The 19,181-nt window shown below is 40.1% G+C and overlaps 1 protein-coding gene across 4 annotated transcripts in view; it reads left to right on the top strand.

The window, feature by feature from the left end:
* LOC122560172 (DNA (cytosine-5)-methyltransferase 3B) overlaps positions 1-19,181 on the top strand; it is a 290,151-nt gene that overhangs the window by 93,472 nt on the left and 177,498 nt on the right. For all 4 annotated transcript variants that reach the window (XR_015759555.1, XM_087994836.1, XM_043710531.2 and 1 more), the window contains one exon: positions 12,165-12,314. Coding sequence is in view for 3 of the 4 variants with exons in the window: in XM_087994836.1 (XP_087850962.1) it covers positions 12,165-12,314 (150 nt within the window). In the remaining variant the exon portion in view is untranslated. The remainder of the gene's footprint in view (positions 1-12,164; positions 12,315-19,181) is intronic.

The following is a 19,181-nucleotide window of genomic DNA, read 5'->3' as shown; positions in this document are numbered from 1 at the left end:
TATAACTAAGCTATCCATAACCTCCTTAAACAGTCTAGCAGTAAATGTGACCCTTGGTCTGATTGAATCTTTCTGGGTAGCCCATACTTTGTGAAGAAAGCTACTAACTCCTCTACTACCCTTTTTGCCTTGATACTCTGTAATGGAATTACCTCCGGAAATCTGGTAGACACATCTATTATGGTTGACAAATAGTGGTTCCCACTTTTAGTTCTCAGGAGGGGACCAACACAATCAATTATAACCCATGTGAAAGATTTTTCAAATGTGAGAATTAGCAACAAAGGTGCCAATTTTATTACCACCTGTGGTTTACCTACCATTTGGCATGTATGACATGTTCAGCAAAAGCTAACCATGTCGTTGTGTAATAAAAATGGTTTTGTACCTTTAGCCTGAATCTTTCATACCCCTCGGTGACTGTATGCTACACTTCCTGACTGTATGCTACCGGCGACACAGTCTGGTGCACTTCGGTTCATTTCTCTTCTGCACTAACCTGTCATGATCTTGACTTCCACCTTAGAATTCTATTTTTCGGGTAATAACCCTTCGGACTATACTCTGCCTTCTTTTCAGAGTATGCATCCACATATATATCTTGTCTTGCTATTGCAAGTCTCTTAGTCTTTCAGGAGTAAACACTTCTCTCTGACCCTTTGTTTTCCCTGCACCATTACGTCAAACAAGGTATCCGCTAACTGAACCTCAACTCCTTCATCTTTCTCTTTACTTTTCGCTCCGTGTTGTGACTTATGATACTGGGATCTGGTTACCACACAGTCTGGGAAAAGACCAGGATATTTCTGTTTTAACTCCTGAGTTGCTTGGTCTTCCTTGGGCTTCTCCACAACATGAGTTGTCATTCCCACCTTGGATCCTGCCGAATCATTCCCAAGAACAAACTGAATTCCTGGAACTGACACTCTGTCAATCACTTCCACTGTTGCTTTCCCAGTCTTGAGTTGGCACTCCAACCTGATTTTACATTGGGGAATGCTAAATTTCTGTCCATCTATCCCACAAATTACCACACTCTCGGGTAACAGATCAGAAAGAGTGCATGTTTGCTCATCCTGTATCTCTCAAAATTATAACTTCTTGTCCTTCTCCCCTGTTCTTTCTGAGTAAACTTTATCCACAGAAGTGAATTCTTTGTAGAGATCAGGTACTAACTCCATACCCAGCCCCTGCCTAGGTTGTGCACTCTCCTGCAGCTCCTCAGCTCTTCTTGGGGTCTTCTTTACTACCTTCACTAATGCCACTGGCTTAGCTTCTTTTGCCACATTTTTTCCCACAGTGCCTTTCTTTAACGACCAGCACTGTGACTTTACATGTCCCACAGTGGAAACACTTGAGGCCTTTCACTTCCTTTCCATTCTGGGGCTTCTTTTTTTATCCGGTGGTAAATTCTTTCCAGTGCTCTCTACTCTTGGTTTCATAATGTCGGATCTTTCCTTCTCCCAACTTCTATCCCTCACAGGACGGAAGCTTGTCCTATGTTCCAACATGTGCTCATTTGCTATTTTTGCTGCCCTTCTCTCTTTCTAAACTTTCTGTTCCTCCATGTGAATTCTTACCATCTCTGGAAGTGAGTTTTTAAACTCCTCCAGCAGAATAATCTCTCTTAGAGCCTCAAAAGTCTTATCTATTTTCAAAGCATGCTCCATGTTCAATGACTGTTCAATTCTTTTGAACTTAACATAAGTCTGACCTGGTTCCTTCTTTATGTTTCTGAACTGCTGTCTGTATGCTTCTGGTATCAATTCATAAGCACTTAAAATAGCCTGTTTAACCTCTACATAATCTCTTGACCCCTTATCTGACTGTGCACCAAATACCTCACTTGCTCTGCCTACCAGTTTAGTCCGAACTAGCATTACCCATAAATCCTCAAACCACTCCATCTGCCTCGCCAATTTTTCAAACGAAATAAAGAAGGCTTCAACATCTTTCTTCTTAAAATGTGGCAGGTTTGTAACATTTATATCATGCTCATCATGCATTAAACTTTGATGAAGGATGCAGCCACTGAATAGCATGTTTTAATGCTGAACACCAAATTTATATCATTTAAATGAGGAGGCAGCATGAAGTTGGCAAGCTACCTGCATCGGAAGGAATTGGCATGAGCTAATCATGCATTTTGATGGTCATGCCTTTTTCCAGGTGATATCAAATTTTGCTCCTTGGATTTTTAATCTGTTCTAGAAATCAGTTAATCTTCTTGAGATTAAATGAAACTGTGTTCAACGTAGCATGCCGTTTTATGGCCACAGCTCACATACATGCTGGTGTTACACACTTAGCATATGGTACACCGTCTGGGGAAGGAAGGAGCATGTTCTCCTTCAGTAAAAGGTAATTACTCGAGTAATAGTCGATCTCATGTAAAAGTGACCCGCTATATGTGGCCAAAAAATCTGGAACTTTCCATATATCTCATGTAACAGTCGACCCTAGTTCTTTACAGATAACAGATCAACATTTATGAGTTAGTCCACCGGCTGTTGTATTCCGCTCCAAGTTTTCAGAATTACCGCAATTTGTTATTTTCTCTTTCTTTAGAGATCAGTTAGATTCTGCTAATGATATGTTATGAATTTTGATGGGCATGAATTTCAGCCCCTCAAAAGTAGTATTCACGTATAGTCGACCCCATAAATTTAACCTTAAAAAGTAGTCAAAAATGTTCGACTTTTCCCGCGTATATATTGGTAAATTGCAATGATTGTCACCTGTTTCTAAAAGCGAACAGGACATGACTAGTTTTCTCTCATTTTTAATACTTTTCTAAGATTGTTCACCCGAATGGTGGTGCTTACGGTGTGGCAAATAGAAGCCATTTTGGTTGTTTCACTGATCTCTAATAGACATTTAATAGAAGGTGAGATTGTGATATTTGTGAAGTGTCCAAAATACAGCTAAGCTGGAATAGCTTGATGTAAAAGTGCTTTTCAGTTGCAACTAAATGGTTTGTGTCTGATTGTGTTTCTCCAAAAGGGCCAGTTTTTCATGATCCTGTCCCAAGGCCTATTTACTGTGTTATTGATTGAAATTTATGCACTAGCTTGTCACTGATAGTATGATAATCAGGGGGAAAACTAGCCAAATCATGTTATTTACAACCCTTTTTACAAAGGCAAAGTAATTCTTATCAATTAGTTATATCAAGGGTTGAGCACATTGATTGAACAATTATGTAGAAGAGGCCTAATTTGCATACAATGTTATTATTCAGTTTCCAATCTTAGTGAAGGACATATTTTAGCATATTTTTTGTGATGAGGTGGATTGTATGTTTAGGAACATGATCATTTCTGGATCATGACCCCAAATTGAAAAATATTGGCATGGATGCCAGCTGGAGCATCCAACATGTGAAAAAGCCATGAAAAGGCCAATAAGGGGCACCTTTGTTTCTTTGGCACCTGCAACTGTGAAAATATCCACATTACAAGGCCTTGTGAGTGTCTACTCCATCGTATCGACACAAATGCAATAGAGTCATTGGCACTTACTGGCTGCGGATAAAACCCCGAAGACAATTCATCAGCAAGCAGAGAAAAGGGTCCATGATTCCTCAATCACCCCGTGAAAATGGATGAAAGACTGTTCCTGTATAATTTGAAAAATCTAATGCTTCACCATTAGATGTGTGATGTTCTGTCTGTTTGGGCATTTATTTTTTTCTTTACTAATATTTGCTTATATCTGTAATGAGATTTGTGTGTCATTATGGCTCAAATTCAACGGGAGGTAGAGTTAGGGGATGGCAGTGGGGAGCAGGCTGTGTGATCCTGCAATGCTATGATCTGTTCTGGGGATACCTAATTTTGAATCTTCCTCTTGCCTTTCCTCCTCTAAAAAAGAGTGGTGTTCCAGGTCCTCTTCATCTCACTTCCATCCTGTTTTCCACAGCCATGTCGAACAGTGCAGCAAAGAACCATAACATGAAACACACTGGCTGGCTTGTACTGACACTGACTGGTCAAGACAATGGAAGCACATCTTAAAATTACCAATAAAAACAGAACTGCGGATGTTGTAAAACAGAAATTGCTGGAAAAGCTCAGTAGGTCTGGCAGCAACTGTGAAGAGAAATCAAGAGTTAACGTTTCGGGTCCAGTGACCCTTCCTCAAACTCGCAGTTCTGAGGAAGAGTTACCATCAAGAGTTACAAGACTAGATTCTTGTTAGTAATAGCTTTGGTTGCAGTGCCAGTCTGCATTGAGTGCAGATCTGAAACTGGCATGAGGAGGTCTCTTCAGAAGATATAACTAATCTCCCATTTATAGTCTGGATGTTTGTCTGAAGAGGTGTGGCACTTGGAATTGTTGAAGGACAAAGACATCATGATAGCTCCCTGGCAACTGAGCACCATAATGCAAGATGAGCTTTCTGTGGTTGCAGACAATCTGACAGTTCCTGACTGGAAGCCTTTTTGGTTGTGGAATCTGGTTGGCTGCTGTGTTAATGTTTAGATGGTTACATAGCTGCACTCAATTTCCCCATGGACCTGCAGGAATCTATCAGCAGTGGCAAACATAAATGCCTCTGTGCTTGTGTCAAAATTGATGTAGTCCATGCCTTCTGGAATTGAACAACACTTAAAAGTCAACTGTGAGATGCTACTCCAGTCCAATCAAGTAATTGGATGTCAAGTCCAATCATGTTGAAAAACCTGGATATGAAAAGTTTGGGGTGATAATGACCTTGATGTACATAGATAGATGACCATGCAGACCACAAAGTCTTGCATTGTTGTGGACCTGAACACAAATATCCAAGAGCACTTGTTTGGATAGGTACAGCTATCTTCAGGACTGGCACAGTGCCATTGACAGGGACTAACTCTTGGGCCATGCAGCCATTGGCTTGGGAAGCACTATCTTCTCCTTATAGCCACTCACTATGATCAGCTGGCTTCCGCCTGATGAGCAGAAGACAGTTACTGAAGCTCTTTTTCATCAGTCTATCCAATGTCAAAGCAGCATGCTCCCAGGTCAACTCCTTCAGCTGTCAATTTCTGTCATGCTCCAGGGCTTCCTGTCCCTAATTCTGCAACCACTCACAGTTTATAAATGGAACCCACTCAACACCACTGATGGCAGCTCTGTTACACTGTTTGAGAAGTTGAATTTAAATCTTTCTTATATTTGTTGACCAGTACATCCATGAGGGCACTTGGTTCCCTGCTATGTTGATGATACTTGCCATCTCACACATCCCAGCCATTTAATTAACCTTGTAGATACTTTTTAATCCACCTGTTCAATGATATTGTTGCTTAGCACAGGAGCAGAGTCTCTTATAGAACATTGATAATGTCCCTACCTCTGGACCAGGAGGTCTCATTTAAAGTCCCTTTTGCTGTGTTATAGCATCTCTGAACATCTCTGAAAATATCTAATCGCAGGTCGGATTTGGACCCAGATTTTCTGACCCAGAGGCAGGGAAGGTGCCATTGCACCACCAGAGCTCCTCCCCTGTTTTTTATTTCCAGAAATGCTGTTACACACAACTGAACTTTTCCCATCACCAAATCACCCATTTTTGCACCTTGTACCTTCAGATTGAAAACCTAAAACAGCTGCACAAAAGAATGTTAATTAACTCTGCAACGAGCTTAACAGTTAGTTAATTGGAGGAGCATGGGCTGCTGGCTCCCTCCCCTATCCCATCCCTTTGAAAGTTACACTGACATCCAGAGGCATTTGGATCCCGTTATCATTGTTCGCTGAAGGGAAAATTACTGTTTTCCGTGGAGGCTGCTGCTAACTGAAATTTTAATGGCACCGAATCTTTTCTTACTCTGGCAGAGAACATAGCTGCAAATTTGAGTTGGCAGCAGCATTAAACAAATAATTGATGCTCCCTTTGCCAGGGTCAAGACATACATCACCTTTCCGCTGATGTTATCAGTCAATAGGAGTGAGAATTTGTGGTTTTGCAGGCTTTCTTCATGGGCAGCACATGATTGATTAAACACATATGACCTCAGCAATCGGTAATAGAAAACGATACCATTCTATCACTGCACTGTCAGTTGTCTATTACAGGAATAGAATCATACAGATTTGTTCAAGGTTCCTTGGGAACTACCAAGATACTTTTATACTTCATTCTGTTTGAGTCTGTGGAGAATGTAACAGGATTGTTGCTTGAGTATAGCAGACTGATATAATTGCGCACTAGGATAACAGCACAACGATACTCAAACAGCACAAATATAATCATAACAAAAAGCTGCAGATGCTAAAAGATTTGGAAAAAAATAGCAGGAATATATTCGAATATATTCAAATAAAATTGATCTGGGTACAATCACAGTCCTTATAAAGCACACAGTAGTTCAAACAAAAGCAGCATATCTGGATTCCTTCATAATGACTTAATATTGCCATTCATTATTGTGGTCTGCTGCATGTGTGAAGAAATCTGCATTTGGAGGAAGCAGAGCAGCAGCAACACAATCATCATTAGGAAATGAAAGACTTGGAAAGCAAACAGCTGAGGGTGGAATATAACATCTGTATTTTGCAGCCAGAATATAATAAAAACAAAATACTGTGGATGCTGGAAGGCTGAAATAAACACTGAATACTAGAAAGCTCAGCAAGTCTGGCAGCATCCGTAGAGAGAGGAACAGAGTTAACATTTTGTGTCCAGTATGACTCTTCTTCAGTACCTGAAGGACAAGACTCCCTGCACGATAGTTCTTATGTGTTCTTCCTCCTGCCCTTTGTCTTACATAGAAGGACATTCAGATCATTTCTGGAACGTCTATATCAATGTCATTCTGAAAATGCAGATTCTGAAGTAGCTTTTAAATCTGTTACCAATCATAGTGAAAATCTACTGCCAATATTCAACTTTCACCATTTGACTTTAATATCTTAGTCTGTCATGGACTGAAATATGTGTTTTTTTTTAAAAAAGACACTGCTGACCTGAAATGGCTGCTTGCATAACCTAATTATAGCCTAGGCATCCCACATTGAATATGTAAGACTAGTTGCCTTGGAACCATTTTTGCTATTTTAATCATGAGACACTGAAGCTTGGGGAGCATCACTTGCTTTATTTGGAGATTGTACATTCGGCAGGTAACAGTTTGGAGAAAAAAATGAAGCTAAATAAGGATAAGATAAGTAGCTTGCTTGGACCAACAAAGAGAGAAAAGAACATGGATTGAATACAGCACAGATATGGAAAGCTCTTCTATACTTCTCAATCTCGATCTCAGCAAATCAATACTAATTAAAAATCAACATGGAAGAATTTTCATTGACTGAGAAGTCAAGCATATCCATAACTTTGCCACCCCTGAGGAGCAGGACAGTAGCTAAGAAGTTAGGATTCAGAATTTACTCTTTCAACTCACTCTTAAAAATCAATGTAAACTGCAAGTGCCTTTATCTTCCTGTTTGCTCCCTCACCTTCTTTGTAAATGAATGCATCACTGTAACCTAGCCTTTTTGGGCAATAAAACTCCAATCTTAGCGAGCCACCACACACTGCAGCACAGAGGAACTATGAAGAGCAGAGAAAAATTACCTATATAATGTATACAACGTATACAACAAGAACAAGTACCCAATGAACAGTCCACTGATTTCTCAGCAACAAACCCAAACAAGCAGACAAAACGCATCCAGAAACCCTAGCCACTCTCCCCTATATCAAAGACATCTCAGAAATGACTGCCAGACTACTCAGACCCCTTGGCATTATGGTAGCCCACAAACCTACCAACACACTAAAACAGCAGCTAATGAACTTCAAAGACCCTCTACAGACAACAAGCAAAATGAATGTAATTTACGAAATACCTTGCAAAAACCGTAACAAACACCATATTGGACAAAAAGGCAGAAAACTAGCCACCAAGATACATGAACATCAACTAGCCCCAAAAAGATATGCCCCACTCTCACTAGTATCCTCACACACAGTTGAGGAAGGACACCACTTTGACTGGGACAACACATCCATCCTAGGACAAGCCAAACAGAGACACACATGAGAATTCCTAGAAGCATGGCATTCCAACTGGAACTCTATCAACATTGACTTGGACCCATTTACCACTCCCTGAGAAAAAGAACAGGAAATGACATCACCAATCCAAGGAAACTGAAACATAAATAGGAAGCGGGCCATAACATCAGTGCTTTACTGGAACCTCACTGATGTTGTTACCTAGTATGGTGATGAAACATCTGCAAATGAACCTTCCAGCTCAGCGAGCAAACTTATATCCAAAACTTCATTCTCTTTCATGCAAGGAAATTTAGGAATAGATTTCCTTCATTTTACATCTGGTTAACTAAGTTTAATTGAACTATGATAGCGATGTGTTAAAAAGGGAAAAGTAAAAAGATAGTTGTTGGATGTGACCAAGAGGAATGGGGAGCTGTGACCTAGTCATAATGCAAAGGAAAATTCCAACTACAACAATGTGATTAACTTACTGTCAAAATAAATGCTCAATTTGTTTCTCACTTAGGTGATAATTACTTTTCCTTGGGTATCGCAGAGTTAGAAAAGCCTCTGTGAGGCTGTACAATAGACTTGTGACCAGAACTTAAGATGTTGAAAGAATGTTGTTCCTCGTGTGAGAATGTGAATTGCTTATAGATGGTGATTTCTGAATGCTCATATCTGTAGGTATCAGACACAGGCTGACTTATTGGTATTATACAGCATTGGTTGGGATGGCATGAATATGAAGAGTTGCTGAATTCCAGGGAGAAGGTTTCTCAGATGTCAATAGTGAGACATTTGCATTGTGGTGAGATCACTGGACTAGTAATCCAGAGGTTTATTTATGCTTTTGTATTAGACTGAAACCTTAACAATGTTTCTTCCTCCATGGATGCAGTCAGACATAATGAGTTACTTTAGCACTTTGTTTTATTTCAGATATTCAACATCTGCAATAATTTGCTTTTGTATCAAGATTCAGGCAGTGCATAGTCATAGAGATGTACACGAGATATCTTAACCTAATCTAGTCCCACTTTCCAGTACTTGGCCCATGTCACTCTAAAATCTTCCTGTTCCTATATCCATCCAGATGCCTTTTAAATGCTGCAATTGTACCAACCTCCTCCGCTTCCTCTGGCAGTTCATTCCATACATGCGCACCACCTTGTGCATGAAAAAGTTGCCCCTTAGGCCCCTTTTATATCTTTCCCCTGTCCCCCTAAACCTACGCCCTCTAGTGTGTTGCATCGTCCAACTTAAGTCTGTTAAAAGTTTACTCCTTGCAGTTGCGAGATCTATTTTCAATAATTCAGATTTCTGGTCCATCTAGTTTGACCAGTACGTGTGAGAATGATCATTTCACATTGTCATGCGGCACAATTAATCGTTCTCTATAATTGACTTAGTTTTGGGGACTTGAGTTCAGATTTCACCATGTAACTTGTAGAATTTAAATTCAATAATTAAATCTGTACTTGAAAGCTTGTCTCAGTTGTGGTGTATTTAAAATTTTCATTAATTACTGTAAAAACCTATCTGGTTTGCCAAGTCCCTTTTTTATAATTAACTTATTTTTTCTAATCAACCTTCCCAGAGATAATATTATACACCTCTGGAGCAGATGGGATTTGAACCTGGGCCTTCTGGTCCACGGTAGGGACATTACCATTATGCTGCAAGAGGGCCCCTGCTCATGCCTTAGCAATGGAAATCAATCATTTTCACCTTGTTCAATCTACATGTGACATCACATACAGCAACATGATTAATTCCTAATTGTTCTTGAGGGCAATTAAGGAAGTACAACTGGCAACTGGCAGCTATGCCTCCATCCCATCAACAAATATAAAATAAGACCTTAATGTCACTTGCTCTGGAAAAAGCAGAAATTGGATTAAGCGATGGACCCATCTAGCCTTATAGGCACAAAGAACTATTTAGGTGGACACTCATCAACAAACAACCAGATTTGTAAACAATTTGCAGTTTACTTTGTTGGATTTTTCATATTTGGCTATTGGAATTTGTAAAGTTTTAAATTGTTTTGGATTCTAAACAGTCAGAAAATTCAGCTCTCAAGTTACGGGACATTGTACCAGTCTGTCTGTTTGGAGGAAGAAGAGTGACAAAAGAAGTAGATGGTTGGAAACTTGGGAGTTCAGGAAAGTTTTGCAAAGACAGTCCACTGTTTGTGAAATCGACATACCTCGAGTTCAGTTTTTTTTGAGGAGCAATGTATCAAGAGGTTGTTCTTCACTAGGAAGTCATCATAAATGTGTGCATTCTCCTACAATAATTACAATGCATTGCCTGTAGCAATCTTTCCTCAGGTTATTTCCAGGTGGTGAAAAGTGCCATTTATTGCAATAGTGTCTTTGCAGTCCATATCTGAACTGAACAAATCATAAAAGCTTTCTTTGTCAAAATATTACCTTCCCACAGACACCAGCTATCTGGTGGCTTTTTCTTTCAAGCTGTGATTGACCATATTCAAGTCATAAAAGGCCAAAGTTCAAAAGAATGCCAAGTTTTTGGAAAGTTGTAGGGGTTGAGTATGCTAGAAAAATGGGGAGGAATGTGGCTGTGGGATGACTTAAACAAAGGTGAAGCATTTAAATTGGGGGTATTGATGTAACTGACAACTGATGTAATCCAGTGAACACAGTATTATTATTTGAAGAGGACTTAGCATGAGTTGGGTCCAGTGCCTTTAATTTTAAATTGGCTAAATTGTATGGAAAATAAAGGATAGAAAGCAATTTGATTTTTGGTTTGGAGGTGGATGATAATTTTGGCAGCAGATAATATGACAAAGCTTGAGATGGGTGATATTAAAGAGGTGGAAGCAGTGGGTCTTTTGAGTTGAGGAGAATATACTTACTATTAAAAGGCCCTTGCCATTAAGCAACTTAATATTTCCTGTACAGTGCAATGTTTTAGTTTTATGCAACATACGATTGCTTAAGACATAAAGTTATGTTAGTAATAATGCTGGTTCAATTAAAACACTACCTTAATGGCAAACAGATGTTATATTATGGCACTAAATGGATTTGACTTCACATGTCTGATATATTAATGGCTCTTGTACATCTAACCTACAGCTCCTTCCTCATACCGTTGATGCTTTCACCTTTGCTTCTTCTGTGCCTGGTGATATTCTTGGCCTCAATGTCTCTTTTCACTTCAAAAAGAATTCTCCTCTTTCTGATTGCTGCAGTTACCTACAGGAACAATGGTTTTCTCTTATTGAATTTTTTTCCTCTCAATCTTTCTTAATTTACTGTGAAATGCAAATTGATCTCAGACTTGACTATTGTTCCTGTAGTTTGGGAAGCTCTTCTAACACCTGTCTCACGTAATTGTGATAGCAGGAAATTCTGAATACCGATAGGTGGTCGTTCTCTCTGCTGCAGCTCTAACCCGTGTCTAATCACAAACTCACTTACCTCTATTTTATTGATTATAATATGGTCTATGCTTCTGTGAAGTTCTCTTTCTTCCAAGCTGCAAATTTGCCATCATCTAGCATTTCCTGCTGCTTGAAAAACATAACATTAGTATCAAGATATGTTTCTCTGCGTAAGTCTCTGACTATATCACATTCTTTCCCAATATACTTTAACAATGGTAATAAAAGCAGAGAATGCTGGAGAAGCTCATCAGGTCGAGCTGCAACTGTGGAGAGATAAGCAGGGTTACATTTTGAGTCCAGTATGGGACAGTTCCATCTGAGGGTCATATTGAACTCACAATGAGTCTGTTTCTTTGACCATGGATGTTGCCAGACCTGACGTTCTCCAACACATTCTGTTCTTATTTCAGATATCAAGCATCTGCAGTTTCTTTGCTCTTACTTTAACTGTGGAACTCCTTGCTTTCGTGGGTCTTTTCTTCTTCCTGCAATTTGAAACACAAATTTGCTATCATCTGCTGTCTGTTCAAAATTACCTTGTCTTCTCTTTTGAACCTCGATGATATTCTGCACAATACGTCTTGGCCCTTCATCTTACTTAATAACAGAAAAATAATCTCTACTACAGTCCTGTTCCATGTTTTTGTTTTATTTTCCATTTTGGGCACTGAGATACATGATTGCCCTTATTTAGCGCAAAGAAGCTAACCAGAGCCCACTTGAAACCTGTGTTTTAATAGCTGTATGTTGCCCATAGGCAAAACGACGAGGAGTATCAGGTTGGGAAAGCAGTCTCAGACAAAGGCCAGCGCCACGTATAATTTTCCAGGCAGGAATTTCCTTTCGCCACAAAAAAAAGAAAGAAGATAATAATATGAAACCAAAAAAGGACATGAACAGTTCATTGGTATGTACATAAACTGTGTGTAATGTATGTCCATTGAAACAATACTTTTTTGTTAAATAATTTCTATTATTAATTATTGAGTTAATTTGTCCTCAAAATAGATATGATATTGATAATTAGTTATAAGGATAGCAATTACTTTTGGAATATTTCCATGCAGAATGAAACCTGCAACTAAAATTGAACCATTCAAAGAGAAACTGCTTCTTAAAGGTACATTTAGATGATGATGATGCATATTTGGGACTAGAGATGGTATTGCATAAAATGCAGATTATTTTCAAAATATGTAGTGCCATTTTTATTATGTTTAGTACTTTCTGCTTCAAAGTTAAAACAGTACCTAATCCATGCTGATACTGGTTTTGTCATTTGTCTTAGAGCTCCTGAATTGCTGGAGAACATAGGTTAACAATTAATCATTTGTAAGCCCAGCAATACCTCATTCGGTTCTACAAGGAAGCACCCAGAATAAATTCAGTTTGTTTTCACTTCGGGGTAAAGGAACACCTATCGCTATGACTACATAGAAATTACATTTCATACAAGGGAAGAATTTGTCATTCATAGAGGTTCTGATTCTTGCCTTCCTGCCTGACTTTAAAACATGAAATTTCCCAGAACCTGTTTCTCAAGACTCAAATACTTGATTAAAGGACATTAATATTATAGAATCATAGTGCTATAAAGTATTGAACAGACCCTTCAGTCCATCGAGTCTGCACTCCAAAACTACACCAAATTTACACAGGTCCCACTTTCCAAAACTGGGTCCGAAGCCTTGTATGTTATGGCATTTCAAGTCATCCAATAACTTTATGATTACTAAGGTTACCCCAATCAACTGCCCTCTCAGGCAATGCATTTCAGACTCTCAACCACTACCTGGGTAAAAACAATTTTCCTCAGAAGAAGGTTTTCTCTCAAAACCACTTGCTTTCCACATTAAAATTATATTCTCTTCTTCCTGACCCTTCAATTAAGGGGAACAGCTGCTTCCTATCACCTTTGTTTGTGTCCCTCACAATTTTATACACTTCAGTCAGGTCCTTTGTCCGCTTTCTCTGCTCCAAAGAAAACGAGAGTGTGTTGTTGGAAAAGCACAGCAGGTCAGGTAGCAGCCGAGGAGCAGGAGAATCGACATATTGGGCCTCAGCCCTTCATCAGGAATTCCTGATGAATGGTTCTAGCCCAAAATGTCGATTCTCCTGCTCTTCGGATGCTGCCTCACCTGCTGTGCCTTTCCAGCAACACACTCTTGACTCTGATCTCCAGCACCTGCAGACCTCACTTTCTCCAAAGAAAACAACCCGAGCTCATCCAGTCTCTCAGAATGCTATTGTGAAGTGTGAAGAGGATGTTTGGTCGCACATTGTGCAGTAGATATGCAACTGCAAAACAAGTATTTTTTTTTAATTAGCACATGTACTTCCAGAGTCTTGCAGGTAAATTTGATATGTGTTTGTGAAAACCAGGATCTAAAGTAAACAATTATCATGGAGTGTAAATTATTTCTAAAATTTCATATCGTGCATGATTAAATACGATCACAAGCGAATTGTTAAAAACCTCTTCCAGGGATACCTTTTATGAAGAGGCATAACAAACAAATCCGTAAAATGCCAAGAGAGGACGTAGTTTGTTTTGCCATCTGTGTACTAGTGAATACTGTATCACCTTCATTGTTGATGCAGGTTTCATTTTCTGTTCGAGTTGCTTCTCTTATCAAATTGACTTGAGCATTTTCAGATTTTCCAAAAAAATTTTCTATAAAGGTGCTGTTGCTACTCACTGAGGATAGATAGAGAGATACCAAATTAAAATTAATGCTGGGCTTATATTACAATGTCTGTTCATAATGGTATAATGCTGCAAGTGAATGCAAGTTTGCAGTATTTATCTGACAACACTTCTAAGTTGGATTGCTATGACTATCCTTTAACTGTTAATGTTCACAAAATAATAAATCTTTTAATTATGTTGTTGTGCTTGTATGCAATTTATAATATCTTTTGGTGTTTGCTTGCCAAATAATTGAAATTAAAATCAAGAATACAATTCAGGCTTTTGGATCCAGTTTCTCAAGTGGTAATTACTTTCTTTCAGCTAGAGGTAGCCTCCAATAGAGACAAGGGTTTGTCTTTTGTGAATACAGTGAAAATCCGAAGATAATCAAACTATCTACCTTCTGCCATTAGTTTAACTTGACATTTATGAAATGTCATAGAAATACCATCAGATCCATTCATGGACATCTGTTGTTTCGATGTTCTATTCTTTGACAGAATCTTCTGCACCCAGATGTGGCAAGCCTGGGACTGGTAAAGGAATCTGATTAGGTGGAGTGGCTACATACCCAAACCTTCCTGCATTTGTCAGAACTATGTTCTGGCGGGCCTGTCGCCAATTAGGGCCTTAATTAGCTAGTGATGGACCACTACAGGACATAAGCCAATTGCTGCAGGGTTTAACCCAGTCAGAAGTCACATTACACTAGGTTCCAGAGGCAAACATGTTTATTTGAAATCACAAGCTTTCGGAGCGCTGCTCCTTCATCAAGTCACGACTTCACCGGATTTCAAGCGGTGATTTCAAATAAAGCTGTTGGACTATAACCTAGTGCTGTATGACTTCTGACTTTGTCTACCTCAATCCAACACCGTCACCTCCACATCAGGGTTTAATACAGGTACAGGCAGGCCTGTCGTGGCAGGCCATACAGAAGTCACAACAACTACAACAATTTGACACCTGTCATCAAAGTTAATCAGTGCCTAATTGAGGGTCTGGAGGTTGCTTCGAAGTTACCCACTGCGATCTATTCCCTGCTATTATTTTTGACAACCCTGCACCTTTTTTTCCTAAGATCCCACAACCTGAGAAACCCTCATGACTTCTCACCTCACTTATCGTTGTCCTGGGTTCCTGGAATTTGGAGGTGCACCTCCACCAGCAGCTAAGGTTACCTCGATGATGTTGCCCTTTGATTAGCTGGCAGCACTTGTTGAACAGGACCTTCTGCCCCCCTCGGTCTCCAATCCAGACAAAGGCCAACTGGTGACCTCACCATTGTCTATTTGGGCAGGTGCTTCAACGGGCCTTCTCTACAAGGAGCAGCACTGGTCCCTTGCTGGCTTTTCAATTGGCAGGCATGTCTGCATGACAAGAGCATTCGACTTGTTGTGTATCACTCTTTTCAGTTGTCATGCTACTTGTGAAAAAGTAAAAAAAAGGTGATAAATTTCAGGATAAAATCAAGAGAAGAATTATGGAAAAGAAACAAATTATAAAGGCTGAGAGGTCATAGAGTCATATAGCACAGAAACAGATCTTTCAGTCAAACTCACAAATCCCTCTAAACCTTTCCTATTCGTGTACCTATCCAAATGTCTTTTAAATGATGTAACTGTACCTGCACCTATTACTTTCTCTGACAATTTATTCCACATACGACCCACCCTCCTATGAAAACGTTGCCTTTTGGGTCCCCTTTAAATCCTTTTTCCTTAAAAATATAGTCCCTAGCTTTGAACTCCCTCGCCCTAGGGAAAAGATTTTGCTATTCTCATTATCAGTGCCCCTCATGATTTTATAAACCCCTGTAAGGTCACCCCTCAACCTCCTATGCTGCAGTGAAAAAAATACTGGCCTACCCAGCTTTTCCTTACAACTCACACCCTCCAGTTCTGGCAACAGCTTCATAAATCTTTTCTGAATCCCCTTCAATTTAATAATATCCTTTCTATAGCAGGATGACCAGAACTGTAGACCTATCCCAAAAATGGCCACACCAACATCCTGTACAACCTCTATATGATGTTCCAACTCCTATACTCCTCTGTCTCAGGAAGGATGTCCTGGCCCTGGAGCGTGTTCAGAGAATGGTCCCAGGAATGAAAAGCTTAAAAGATGAGGAACGTTCAATGGAGTTTAGAAAGATGAGAGAGAATTGAATTGAAACATTCAGAACATTGAATGGCATGGACAGAGTAAAGAGGGGAAGATATTTCCATTTATAGGAGAGACTAGGACCTTTTAGAATGGAGAGAAGGAGAACCTTCCTTAGCCAGAGAGTCATGAATCTATGGAATTCGTTGCCACAGAAGGCTGTGGAGGCCAGGTCATTGAGTATATTTAAGACTGAGATAGATAGGTTCTTGAGTATCAAGGGTTATGGGGAGAAAGCGGGAGAATGGGGTTGAGAAACTTATCAGCCATGATTGAATGGTGGAGCAGCCTCGATGGGCTGAATGACCTAATTTCTGCTCCTATGTCATATGATCTGGACAGTGAAGGCAAGCATGCTGAACACCTTCTTTACCACCTGTCTACCTGTGATGCCACTTTAAAAGAACTATGCACCTGGACCACTAGGTCTCTGTTCAACAACACTACCCAGGGCCCTATCATTAACTGTATAAATCCTGCCCTTGTTTATTTTGCCAAAATGCAATACCTCTCATTTATCCAAATTAAAGTCCACCTGTCAATCCTCTGCCCATTGGTCCAAGAGGTCAAGATCCCTTTGTAAACTTCTTCTTCACTGATGACTATACCACCAGTTTTGGTGTGATCCACAAACTTGCTAACCATGCCTCCTAAATTCTCGTCCATATAAATGACAGTGGACCCAGCATCCTGCGGAACACTGCTGGTCACAGGCCTCCCGTCCACTACCACCCTCTGTCTCCTGCTGTGAAGCCAGTTTTGTATCTGGAATAGAATAGAATAGCCTTTATTGTCACGTATACTCAATGAATATAGTGAAAGACTTATACATCACTAATTACAGTGCTGTCTTAGAAACTAAAGTACCTAGGCACAGCTTCTTTAGTTAGAAGATTTTAGACAGTACAGAAATAAAATGTCCAGCATTACAGAAAAGAGTTCAGTACAGCTGATCACACTGGCACGTAGATTCAATTCCACACTAAGGCCTTGGCATTGACTTTACACTGCCACGTCAGGAGGCCGCTACAGGAGGCCCAAAAGTTGCCAGGATGCCGGGAGGAGGCCACTGCACCAGGCTGGCAGGTCAGCACGCAAAGGCCAGGAGGCTGGGAAGTTGTCACACCATGCCAGGAGACCGCTTCACCATGCTGAGAGGTCACCACACCGAGACCCCCTGTGGGAGGAGGTGGCTGCACCAGGCCAGGAGGATGCCACATCATGCTTAACAGACTTCTGCACCATGCTGAGTGTCATCACCAAGAATAGTCACCGGAGACCAGGGAACATTGCTCCATGCCAGAGGTCATCATTGGAGGCTGGGAATCGAAGTGAAGAAAAAAGGAGAAGAAGGCAAAAAAGCACCAGGAAGAAGAAAAAGAGAAGAGAAAGAAGAAGAGTGGATGGAGTGGATGAGCTCCAGCTGAAGGTCCTACTCTGCTGCTGTCTAATTGGCAATCTCTCCCTGCATCCCAATGATCTAACTTTACTCATTAGTGTACCGCGTGAAACCTTGTCAAAGGCAATACAAAAGTCAACATAGATAACGTCTACCACTCTGCCCTCAGCAATTGTTTTGGTTGCCTCCTGAAAAAGCTCAATCAAGTTTATGAGACACGATTTCCAACGCACAAAGCTATGCTATCCCTAATCAGTCCTTGCCTGTCCAAGTACATGTAAATCCTATTTCTCAGATTCCCCAAAAACAACTTAACCCACCACTGATGTCAGACTCACTAGTCTATAGTTCCCAGGCTTCTTGTAACAGCCATTCTTAAATAAAGGCACAACATTAACCAGGCTGGGAGGTCATCACGACAGAGCCATGAGGCTGGGAGGTTGCCACATCTTGTAGGTGATGAAGATGCAGCGCTCCAAAAAGCTTATGATTTCAAACAAACCTGTTTGACCAAAACTTGGTGTCATGTGACTTCTGACTTTGTCCACCTCTGTCCAACACAGGCACTTCAACGTCTTGGAGGGAGAGATCACAGAAATGTGCTCTTTCATTAGATCAGATAAACATTGTTGAAGTGATTCAGTGAATAATGAATGAACCAGGTGATAATCTTGCAAATTAGGTAAACCGGTTTGGTCCTGGATACTTTTGAACTCCTTGAATATTGTTGCGGCTGGACACATTTAGTCCATTCCTAAAAGAGAGAGTCCAATAATCCAGTCAAAAGTATTGCAAAATGACCTGTGGCCACGTGCTCCCACCTCTTCTGTTGCCATTTGTATGGCTCTGAATGATATTCAAAATGATGGGGTTGACATTTAAATGGGGGATAGTTAGGAAACCTACATTTGGAAATAAATCTAGCCATCTGCTTCCTTGATTGACAGGGACTCTGCTTTGAAACTGAAATGAACACCTGCTGTTGTTTCCTTCTCAGAGAGAAATCTATTGCTTGGATAAATTGTGGCCACCATCATATACTTGGCTGGGTTGAAACTTGGCAATGTAAGTTCCAGTCATTAGAGAATGCTTGATAATTTCAAGATGCATTAACACAGTTCCTTTGACGTTTTTGCTTTATTGACAAAAGCTGATGGCTCTACATGTATTACATTTTTTTTAATATGGAAGGATGCAGATTTTTCCTCAGCAATTATATGAAGGCTTTTATTAGACAATGAGAGTTTTTTTGTTTAACAAAAGGAATTGAAATATTTTCTGTTGGTGCTGCATGGAGCTGAGGACTGTACATTGTGCAAATTGATTGGTTTGTATGGAGGATGCATAAAGGGGGAATGGCTAATCTGGGACATTGAGGTGGCATGGTGTTTATGTGGGGGACTGAAATAGCATGTTAAGGATGAGAGAGCATTAAGATATGAAGTTTAGGGGTCTCTCAGAAACACTGTTTGGAGCAGGGGTACAGCGTTGAAGAACTAAGATCTATTCTTCCAACTGAC

The sequence above is a fragment of the Chiloscyllium plagiosum genome, unplaced genomic scaffold (assembly GCF_037043375.1).
Source record: "Chiloscyllium plagiosum isolate Xiang-an unplaced genomic scaffold, Cpla_swu_hap1 HiC_scaffold_15, whole genome shotgun sequence".
Taxonomy (NCBI): domain Eukaryota; kingdom Metazoa; phylum Chordata; class Chondrichthyes; order Orectolobiformes; family Hemiscylliidae; genus Chiloscyllium; species Chiloscyllium plagiosum.
The sequence above is the reverse complement of the archived record's forward strand: the minus strand, read 5'-3'. Positions and strand labels throughout refer to the sequence as shown.